At 45.3% G+C, this 11,985-nt stretch overlaps 1 protein-coding gene across 2 annotated transcripts in view; it reads right to left on the reverse strand.

Annotated features, from left to right (window-relative positions):
• The window catches only part of WDFY2 (WD repeat and FYVE domain containing 2), a 74,369-nt gene that overhangs the window by 32,991 nt on the left and 29,393 nt on the right, over positions 1 to 11,985 (reverse strand). For both annotated transcript variants that reach the window (XM_084826472.1, XM_084826473.1), the window contains exon 2: positions 5,299 to 5,366. In XM_084826472.1, coding sequence (XP_084682598.1) covers positions 5,299 to 5,366 — 68 coding nt within the window. The remainder of the gene's footprint in view (positions 1 to 5,298; positions 5,367 to 11,985) is intronic.

Consider the following 11,985-nt stretch of genomic DNA (forward strand, 5'->3'; position numbering starts at 1 on the left):
CTTTCTTCCTACATGTGTCTGAAGACTATTACTGGGTGCTATTAGAGCTGTTCTCTCCATTGCGGTGCATGAGCCTTCGTCCATTGTTACCCCCAACTTTACATCTCCCTTCCCCGTAGGATTCAGTTTAAAGCCCTCCTGATGAAGTTCTTCATGCTGTGGCCAAACACATTCTTCCCAGCCTTTGTGAGATGCAACCCATCCCTTGCCAACAGCCCATCGTCCAGGAAGTATAGCCCGTGGTCCCAGAATCCAAATCTCTCGCACCGGCACCACCTTCGTAGCCAGTCATTCAGCTGGAGTATTTTTCTTTCCCTTTCTATCCCTCTTCTAACTACTGGAAGGATGGATGAGAAAACTATCTGGGCCCCAAAGTTCTTGAGTTTCCTTCCCAAAGCTTCGAAGTCTGACATGATTTCTTCGTAGCTCCGCTTGGCGGTATCATTTGTTCCCACATGGATGAGAAGAAAGGGATACCTGTCAGTGGGCTTTATGAGTGCAGGCAACCTTCAGTCACGTCTCTAATCCATCCTCCCAGGAGACAACATACCTGGCGAGTTCACGGGTCTTCGCGACATACTTGGGTCTCGATCCCACGCAGCAAGGAGTCTCCCACTACTACTATTCTTCTCTTCTTGTTGTAGGCCTGGGTTTCATCGCCTCTGCTTGACTGACCTTCATCGTTTTGCTCACTCTCATGCAGGTTCCCTGTGATTCTTCCTCTGCAGGCTGTCTTCCAGTCTCAACCTCAAGTACCTGGAATCAGTTCCACAGCTCCACTGCTTCCACTGGTGCAGAACGGCATCTAGTTCTTCTTCTCCCACCTGTCACCCTTTTCCAAGGAGTATCCTCTACTCCATTTTTCCTCACCTCAGCATTTCCCACTTCTGCTTCAGCTTGCTGTTGCTCTTCAAGCTTCTGGTCTTCACTTTGCTGCTGTAGTTCCCCCATTCTGTCCAAGAACTCTTCGTGTTCTCTTATTCCCCGGAGGGTCAACAGTCACCGATCCAGTCCACTTGCTTTTTCTTCCAGCAGCATGATCAACTTGCACTTGTTGCAGGTGTAGGTCATGTTGTTCTCAGGCAAGAAAACAAACACTGCACACACCTTGCAAGTCACCACCACTGGAGAGTCTTGTCCTTCCATAGCCTCTATTCCTTTTTTGTGTCTAGCTTTCTGATTGTTCTAGACTAGCCTGTGCCTGCTCCTCTACTCAGTAGATGTTAAAAGCAGAGTCCCACTGGTGTGGAAGTGTGTGTTACAAGACAAATAAATGGGAAAAAAATGTTAGGGGCCTCCCCCTTGACCTCCCTGCAGAACTCCCCCAGCCAACTCCTCTTGGCTCCCCCTGTCCGCTCACTCTGGTCGCTCTCTCTCTGGGAGCTTGCTTGCTTTTGTAGTCCTTGGACCAGCTGGAGCAGCTTTCTCTGCTCTGCTCAGCTGGGAGGCGGGAAACAGACTGAAGCTTCCTGCCCACACAGCTTCACTTAAGGATCACCTACCTATGGAAACCCCTGAAAATGTCGAGGAACAGTGGAATAAACTGAAGACCTCCATTATCGCAGCCTGTGGACAAACTATCGGATACCAAACTAAGAAACATCAGGATTGGTTCGATGAGAATGATAGAGAGATTGAACATATTATTGATAAGGAAAGCCTTCCAAATATGGCAAAAATACATCAACTGTGCCACTAAGAAAAAAATCCACACTAGTGCAAAGGCTGAGGTCCAAAGAAGAACTAGAGAACTTAAGAACACCTGGTGGATAAAGAAAGCTCAAGAAATCCAGCATTTTGCAGATGCCCATGATGTATGGGTTTTTTTTAATGCCACAAAGGCCATCTACAGACCAACAAATCATGGTACAACCCCCCTGCACTCAATAGATGGTGCCAAACTCCTAAAGGACAAAGAGTCTATTGCGCTGCGTTGGAAAGAGCATTACCACAATCTCCTTAACCATAACTCTATTGCGGCTGATGAGGTCTTCTTGCAAATCCCACAAAAACAAACCAGAGATGAGCCTGCAGTATCCCCTAGTTTGGAGGAAGTCAGTAATGCCATCAACCAAATGAAAAATAACAAAGCTAGCAGACCCAATGGGATCCCTGTTGAAGTCTTTAAAGAAGGTGGGCCTGAAGCTACATGACAGCTTCACAAGCTCACTGAAAAAATCTGGATGAGGGAGGAGATTCCAGCAGACTTCAGGGATGCCATAATTATCACTCTCTTCAAAAAGGGTGATAGAACAGATTGTGGAAACTATCGAGGCATCTCCCTTCTAGCTATGGCAGGCAAAATCCTGGCAAGGATTCTCGCAAACCACCTTTTACCTATCTCAGAAGACATCCTCCCTGAATCCCAAAATGGCTTCCGCCCCTCCAGGGGGACAGTGGATATGATCTTCACCACACGACAGCTCCAAGAAAAATGCAGGGAGCAAAACCAACCTCTGTACATGGTGTTTATTGATCTGACTAAGGCCTTCAACACTGTAAACCGAACTGCTCTCTGGACCATCCTTTTGAAAACCGGATGCCCTAATAAATTTGTGAACATCTTGCAGCTCCTCCATGACGGCAACAATCTTGGATAACAATGGCTCTCAAAGTGATCCATTTAAAGTGGGATCAGGCGTTAAACAGGGATGCGTTATTGCTCCAACTTTACTCGCTATCTTCATCACTATGATTCTACACCTTGTTGAAGGGAAACTTCCCACTGGTGCAGAAATCATATATCGAACAGATGGAAAAATTTTTAATCTCAGTAGGCTGAAAGCAAAAAGTAAAGTAATTACAACCTCTGTCATAGAACTTCAATATGCTGATGATAATGTAATCTGCGCACATACAGAGGAAGATCTCCAAACTATCCTAGACATCTTTACAAAAGCATATAAAAAGCTCGGCCTCTCGCTTAACCAAAAAAACCAAAGTGCTTTACCAAGTGCAAGCACAAACCAACCCCTCTGTAGTGCCATCAAACCAGCTTAACAGTGTGATGCTGGAAAATGTCGATCACTTTTCTTATCTTGGCATCCATCTCTCCACAAAAGCCGATATAGATGCTGAAATTCAGCATCGCCTGAGCTCTGCAAGTGTAGCATTCTCCCGAATGAAGCGTAGAGTGTTCAAGGTTCAGGACATTTGCAGGGAGACCAAAATGTTTGTTTACAAAGCCATTGTACTACCGACCTTACTGTACGCCTGTGAAATATGGACCACCTATAAAAGCCACCTCCAACTTCGCGAAAGATTTCATCAATGCTGCCTCTGAAAAATTCTGCAAATTACTTGGGAAGACAGATCTACTAATGTCAGCGTATTGGAAGAAGCAAAGACCACCAGTGTTGAAACAATGATTCTCCAACATCAACTTCACTGGACCGGCCATGTTGTTCGAATGCCTGATTATCATCTTCCAAAGCAGCTACTTTATTCCCAACTTATGAATGGAGAATGGAATATTGGTGGACAGCAAAAGAGCTTTAAAGATGTTCTCAAAGCTAATCTAAAAAAATGTAACATAAGCATTGAGAACTGGGAAGCTCTAACTCATGAGCGTTCCAACTGGAGGTCAGCCTACATTAAAGGCGCTATGGACTTTGAAGAAGCACGAGTACAGGGCGAAAGGGAGAAACGAGCTCAGCGGACGGCACGTCAAGCAAATCTTCACCCTGACGGCCTTCCACCTGGAAACCTATGTCCTCACTGTGGGAGGCTATGTGGATCCAGAATTGGTCTTCACAGCCACCTACAGATGCACTGCTAAGACTGTACCCCTGGATAGGGATGTATGAAAGTCACTTACCTTTTCGAAGGGTGACATTCGCGGTGGGGGGGGAGGCGCTCCGTCCCTCCCCCCGAAATTCTCTCCGGCTGGCTCCGCTCCGCCATTTGCATCCCTGTATTTTGCCGTGATAGGCTATGTAAATATTTTCATAGCCTATCACGGCAAAAAAAAAATTGCGTTCCCTTTTTTTCGCCGTATTAGCCTACGTAAATATTTACGTAGGCTATTACGGCGGGAAAAAAAAGGGAACGCAAATGGTGGCCACTACGCCATTTGCGTTCCCTGTTTTTCGCCGTTTTAGCCTACATAAATATTTACATAGGCTATTACGGCGGGGGGAAAAGGGAACGCAAATGGTGGCCACTACGCAAATATTTACGTAGGCTAATAAATAAATATTTACGTAGGCTAATATGGCGAAAAAAGGGAACGCAAGTATTTTTGCTGTGATAGGCTATGTAAATACTTACGTAGCCTATCATGGCCTCCGCAGGGATGCAAATGGCGTCCCTGCGTTAGCTGTGATAGGCTATGTAATTATTTACATAGCCTATCACGGCTATAATGAAGAAGCGAATGGCAGCCGCAGATGCGGCCACCAACGCGGCCGCCATTCACAAGTCAGCGCAGATGGCAGCAGGTAAGTGCTCTGTTTCGTGTGCCTTTTGTGGGCGGGGGGGGGGGGCTTCGTTCTGCCACGGATTTTAGGATCCGTGCCGAGATCCGTGCCGGAATTCTCTGACATCCCTACCCCTGGAAGACAATCTTACTCAGTTACGAGTGATCGCCATGATGATGACTATTTTGATAACAAGTTCAAGTTTATGTTAGGCTGTTGCAGCAGTTCTGCTGGTATTTGCCTCTAAAATACTGTTCCTTACAGCCAATTCTCAGGTTTGTTTTTTCCATGCAGCAATACAGACTAATATACAAAAAATTACTTATAATTAAGGCTAGCAAGTAGTTGACCAATCATCTGTTTCTCACTAACTATACTTAAATAAGTTTGCATATAACCAAAACCCTCAGTATCAGTGCTTTCAGGAAGTATTTGAAAAGATGCATAGTTATTCTGAAGCCTAACTTCCAATGTGACAAACAAAAGATACCATTCATTGTTAGCCTCTTTTCTTATTAATATTTTCTTTCATATATCTGATAAACTCAAATGTAGGAGATTCTGTATTATGGTAACATCCTATACCAGCTTTCCCCACCCTAGTGCCCTCCAGATGTTTTGGACTAAAAATTCCAGCATTCCTGATCATCAGTCATGCTGGCTGTCCAAAACATCTGGAGAGCACTAGGTTGAGGAAGGCTATCCTACACCAAAAGATTATAAAAGTTGAACAAATACAAATGCTGTCGGCATTATGGGAGAGCCACATTTAAAAACCTTCTAAACATTGTGCTATCATTAGCTAGCTGCAAACAGAGGTGGCAAAAGGAGAAGAAGGTCAGTTGTGGAGAAATAATGCTAGCTATCACAAAATACTTACATGGCATTGCATGGTATATGCTTGGCCAATACTGACCGCTGTCTCTCTTCATCCATACACGAACAGTTCTGTAAAAGAGGGGGGACATCTTTAGTATTTCCCCATAATTAGTGGACACAAGTGCCAACAGTGAGGACTTGGCTGACAAGGCTTCCGAAGACTTGCCAGTTATTATTAGCCAAGAGAGCAGAAATTAGGCCCACTGCCCCTTCCATTAAAACTGAGGTCTCCAATATGGGGTTCGTAGGTGCCAACATGCCTGCAGACACCCCTCTTGGTGCCCACCAGGCTTCCTGCCCCTCCAGATTTTATTTTAGTTAATATTTTTTTAAAAAACTGGGAGGCTGGCATACTCAAAGGGCTACCCTCCAGCACCATCTTCATTTTGGTTCGAAACAGCTTTATTTTGGAGCTCAAGACACCTTTTTCTTGCAATTTAGGTCCTTGGCAAAGTTACTTTTCTTCTGCCCTTTTGGAAATGAGTGTTTTGTGATCAGCCATGCCCACCACAACAGCCATTTTATGAATGGGCAAGCCTCCCCCCCATTTTATGAGAACACCCATGACACATCCACAAAATTTCAGGGGACTTCACTGACCCCAAAAGACTGGGGACCTCTGCATTAAAGTATATGAAGCAGAAACTGCTGTCCAGGCTCAGGCCTAGCAGGACCTGTAAGCATACATATGTGACTGTATTATCCTCATGTTGCTATTAATTTCTTGATTTTTTTTGAACAGGTGTTGTTCAATTCCAGCAAATTCTTGATGCCCCAAGTCCACTGTAATCCAATGCATGTTTGACTTATATTTAGCAAACAAAACTAAAAGGACACACTTAATTTTATGTGCTGTATAAATATTGCAAATGTAAAATGTAATTTTCCTATGGCCAAAAGGAAGTTCAACAGAAATATTTTATTAGGGGGTGAAAATCAGTAACACACACACGCTTAATGTTATATTCAAAGAAAATGTTATTGCAACTGCAAATATTTTAAGGAATGACAATTCAGTACTATGTACTTCCTTTGCATCAGCTTTCTTTTAATGAAGGCACTGAAAGGTTGTCATACTGACTTTAGCACGCACAGACAGCTGTGCATACATTTGACTGGTGTTTTATCTGTCCAGAGCAGCTCGGATCCCAAGTGCTCCTTCTGTAAATGGAGGAGCCCCTTTGATTCACAGAAGGCTTTCAATCCAGCAGAGGACTGAAAGCAGGGGACCCCACTAACGGAAGGGGAGGGGAAGCAATTTCAGTGATTCCTCACCCCTGCAACACCCCTCCACTATTCTGGAGGGTTCCCCAACCCTACAGAGCAGATTTTCCAGAGGTGAAAGGGGCTATCAACAAAAGCGTCCTGTGAGTGTGGAACACCACTCTCAGGATGCTCCCATCAACAAAAGGGAACCCGAGAGCGAAGCCTATGTTTTTAAACTGATGAGGTGAAATGTATTTGTAGAATAGTTTAATCAGGAAAATATAAGCAGTAGAAATCTTTCCACCTCATCTCACCACTTTGAACCCGGCTACACTGTTGACAATTTGCAGAGTACAAGTTGAAAAGATCAACCGGCATGCGCAAACACTTTTGCTCCTGTTACACTTATGCAATATGAATGCCGTTATGTGCGCTCTAATTCTAGCATTATGAACTGAAACCAGCTGTTCCCTTTGTGAATGGACCCAATGCTTCAAAACCACGTCATTTTATCCAACTCACAGATGCTTTCACTTGCCTCTTTTCTGGATAGAGTTGTAATTCCCACCCCATGTTTAATGCCACCGCCACACACACACACACACACACACACACAGAAACCTTCCTGCAACGTGTTTAATTGCAGCTATCCAAACTGCATGCTCCATTAGAGGTGTGGATATAGATGCTGCTTTGCTCTAGTTAAGTCAACCGATGCTCTGCCATCTGAATTTGTGCAGCAGCTCATAGTGCCATTTCTTCCCCATTTTCTCAAAGACAAGGCACAGGCAGAGCAATAAAGTTCTAGTAATACCATTTAAGGGCTGACACTTCCCATACTACAAAGGCACTTATGTGTAGGTCAACACGCTACCCGTATGTAGTCCTCTCCCAGAATGGCTCTTTATGAGCAGCCATTTCAGCTGGTTGCAACAGAAGGAGAAGTGAGAAAGCACAGCTAAATGGCTTAGCTGGGGCCAACTGCTGTTTTCTTCTTCCTCTCCCAGAACTGCCTCCACCAAGCCGTTTATGTAGCTTTATGAAGAATTAATGCCTCATCTTGTTTTCCTGTCTCTCCTTCTGTTATAGAAATTTCAGTTGTCGTATGTCTGTTATCCTATGATTTTATAAGCTAAACTATGTCTATTCTACCTCAGTGTGAGACTGCCATGCTAGACAAAGACACAGCGCCTTATCAGAGACTCAGGAATGCCAAGAATGTGTTTGCTAGGGTACAAGGCTACCTCTCTGCACATGCCTAAATATGTAAAAGGTGCTGTCTGTTTTTTTGTTTCCCTCTCAGCTAGACAAAGAGATTAGTACAGCGCAGGCGTAAGACAGCCCCCAAAGGTCTTGCCTATATAAACTTTTGGATCACATCACTTGATTGTGACCTTTGTTGGAGCGTTAGCCCCAAGGGTTGCCTTATTCTGCAGAATAAAATCGTGTTGGACCAGATCTCTGCCTCCTCTCGTTCTTGGTAAACTAATTGGAAAGTCTACCAGGGAAAAGAACACAATTTTTGTAACAAATTTGGCGACCCAGATGGGACACCCTGTGTGACCTGGGAGCTGGGCAAACGCTGGATCAACCCAAGCGGAGGGCGCCCTGGACCTTGTTTGGTTCACCGTGAGGTTTGAGGCGGCTGTTGCCTGGCAACCCGGCTAGCAAAGGACTCCTGAAGAGACGAGGCGAGTGGCGGTCTTTGGAGGACAGGACGAAATGCTGTCTGACTCCGGGGTCGTTTGGAGGCTGAGCTACGAGGTAAGTCGGATCGCACTGTCTGGGCCATCTGGGGAGTGTAAATCTCCCATTCTCGTCTGACTGAGCCTTGCTCAAGTAGCAGCAGTTGGACCAGAAAAAATAAAAAAAAACGGCCGGCAGGATGGGATTGAAACTTTCCGTAGGAGAACATAGCCAAGACCCACTGGGATGCATGCTTAAGAATTTCAAGTTGTTTAAGTTAGATTATGGTGTCAAGATGACAAAAGATGAGCTCATAAAGTTTTGTAATGGGGAATGGGTAACATTTGGTGTTGGCTGGCCAACTGGGGGAAGCTGGGAGAAAAATGTTGTGTCCAAGGTATATAATAAAGTGATTGTTGATAACCATGGGGATAACTGCCTTATATTGATGCTTGGCAAATGTGGATATTGAAAAATCCTGACTGGATAAGAAAAGGTAAAGGTCAATATTGTAAAGCCATGATGGTTTGCTCCGAGGTGAAATCCAAGGTTCCTGTTCTCCCTGATTCAAGTCATATGGAAGGAGACCCTGCCCAAGGTGTGCTGAGTTTTTCCCATCCTATTTGGCCTGTTAGGTTGGGAGGGGAGGTTGCTGGGGGAGGGAGGCCTCCCCCTCTGGAGAGCTCATCTGTTACATTTCTGCGTCTCGCTCCCTCTGTGTTGAAAAGCCCTCCACCATATTCAGGTTTGTTAGAGGAAGCAAGAACAGCTGAAAAGGTTGTAAATCCTGAGGAAAGAAATTTATTTGAAGTCTTAAAGATTGTGGCAGAATCAGGAAGTAGAGAGGATATTTTGAATGTTGTGGAAAAAGTTGCGGATGTATATTCGCCCCCTCTTTTGAGATCTACAGCCAGAAAGGGCTCATATGAGTGCAAGATGACAAAGGTGGGAAGACAGCTCCCCCTGCGGGAAGTAGCTGGCCCTAACGGACGGGCTCTTGTTTATGTGCCATTCACTACATCTGACCTGTTTAATTGGAGGAATCAGAACCCTCCTTAAGGGAGGATCCTCAGAAGATGTACAGGCTGTTTGAATCTATTTTCCGAAGTCATAATCCTACCTGGGGAGATGTGCAAACCATGTTAAATGAACTTTTCACTCCAGATGAAAAGCGGATGGTAGAAACACAAGCCTTAAGGCAAGCCCAGACTGAGAACGGAGCTGGTGGACCGCTCCCAGCCCAGGCATTGCCAGATCGGGAGCCAGGTTGGCAGGCTGGGTCAGAGGAGCTGATCCGCTACAGGCGGCTCATTTTACATGGAGTTCAAACTGCAGTCCCCAAGACTACAAATTTAAGCAAATTATATGAAGTCCGGCAGGGACTGACTGAGGACCCTAGTGCATACCTGCAGAGGTTGTTTGATACATTCCGTCAGTATAGTGATATTAACCCTGACGCTCAAGAGAATTTAAGGATGGTTAACATGATGTGTATTGCTCAAGCAGCAACGGACATTAAGAGAAAGTTGCAGAAGACTGATGGGGCAGCAGCAATGCCTCTTGCCCCAGTTGATGGAGATTGCTTATAAGGTGTTTGTGAATCATGAGAAAGTAGAGAAGAAGGAAGCAGATAAGAAGGGCAGACAGAACGCAGCTTTGATTGCAATGGCAATCACAGGGCAAGTCCCTGATTGGGCAGATAAAGGTTTGAAGAAGGATTCTGGGACTCAGAGAAAGCTGAGTTTGGGAAGAGATGAATGTGCTTACTGTAAAGAGAAGGGACATTGGCGAAAAGACTGCCCAAAGCGAAAGGGGGAGAAGAGGGGGGCAATGGTGGCCATGGAAGGACAAGGATCAGGTTGACGGGGACCAGGGTCCGAGACCTCCACCCTGAAGAGCTGCCTGGCTCTGAAGGACCCTCTGGTTACAATAAGGGTGGAGGGAAGAGAAATAATGGGACTTATTGACAATGGAGCAACTTATTCCATGCTGCCAAAAGCACAAAAGCCACAAATTAATAAAGATAAAACTGTAATAATTGAAGGGATCGAAGGCCAACCCACTAAGGTCCCTTATACTTTTCCCCTTCTCACGAAGGTTGGAAGTTGTCATTTGGAGCATGAATTTGTTGTGTCTGAAAGGTGCCCAGTTGCACTTCTTGGACGGGACTTGTTGACAAAGTTACAAGCAGAAATTTTTTTGTGAGATGACAGGATGGTTGTTAGGTTGCCAAAGCAACAAGGATCTAACTATCAAATGTGTTTGCAAGTTTATGTAGATGAGAACATGCGACAAACAGCAGATCACTACCGGGCAGCTGATGTGGCAAAAAGGGCCCCAGAAGATGTATGGGCAGGGAAGACACCTGCAAGAGCAAAGTTTGTTAAGCCTGTGCAGATCAACCTTAAGCCTGGAGCTCAACCAGTAAAGATTAGACAATACCCCTTGTCACTAGAGGTCAGAAGGGGACTGAAACCTTTGATTGAAAAGTTTAAACGATATGGCTGGTTAAAAGAAGGAACTTCACCCTTTAATACTCCTATAATTGGGGTGAAGAAACCCCCCAAACCTGGAAAGGGGATTGAGTTCCGCTTAGTCCAAGACTTAAGGTCCGTCAACAATATTATCAGCGCGGATCATCCTGTGGCTCCAAACCCACACACCATTATAACCCAAATTCCCAAAGAAACCAGATGGTTTTCAGTACTGGACTTAAAAGATGCGTTCTTTTCAATCCCTTTACATAAGGAAAGTCAGAAAATATTTGCATTTGAATGGGAAGATCCCGATACCCATATTAAGGTTCAGCTCTTATGGACCGTCCTTCCGCAGGGACTGACCATGAGCCCAACAATCTTCATGGGTGCATTGCAAAATGACCTGAGGCAATGGAAAGAGGACCGGCCATGGGTATCCTTGCTTCAATATTCAGATGACCTTCTTCTGGCCACCCAGACAGAGGACTCATGTGCTGAAGCGACTATCTCCCTCCTGCAAGAATTGAACTTGAAAGGCTATAAAGTGTCAAGAGAAAAGGCTCAGATTTGCCAGACCCATGTCACCTTCTTGGGCTACCTGATTCGGAAGGGAACCAGAGACCTGAGCACTGCTCGGTTGGACGTCATACAGAAGACACCGAGGCCTAAAGACCCTCGAGAGTTGCGAGCCTTCCTTGGACTCACTGGGTTTTGTAGAATGTGGATACCTGATTATGGGGGGAAGGCGAAGCCCCTGTATGAAGCTTTGACAAAGGAAAATATCATCCACTGCAAATGGACAAATGAAATGGAAAAGGCTTTTCTTGAGCTGAAGCAAGCCTTTGTGTCGCCACCTGCTCTGGCCTTACCAGATCCCAACAAACTGTACCGGCTCTATGTACATGAAAATAAAGGAGTGGCATCAGGGGTTTTGACCCAAAGGACAGGTCCTTCCTGGAGACCTGTAGGATACTACTCCAAGACTCTGGATCCAACTGCAAAGGGATGGCCTGCTTGCTTGAGGGCTGTGGCAGCAACTGCGCTTTTAGTGGAAGAAGCCCAGAAAATTGCCATGGGAGCAGATATGGAGGTGCATACTCCTCATGGCGTACCTCAGATCCTGGGATGCAATGGAGATAAATTTTTGAATCCGTCACGCCAGTCACGCTATGAGATTGCCCTGCTTTCAAGCCCAGGACTCACATATAAGAAGAGCAATCTTTTGAATCCTGCCACCTTGCTCCCTAAGCCAGATCTAAATTGTCATGACTGTTTAGAGATTTTTAGTCATGTGACTCTGATCAGGCCTGACCTCACTG

The sequence above is a fragment of the Heloderma suspectum genome, chromosome 1, assembly GCF_057233095.1.
Source record: "Heloderma suspectum isolate Gila_16-S chromosome 1, 16-S_ref, whole genome shotgun sequence".
NCBI lineage: Eukaryota > Metazoa > Chordata > Lepidosauria > Squamata > Helodermatidae > Heloderma > Heloderma suspectum.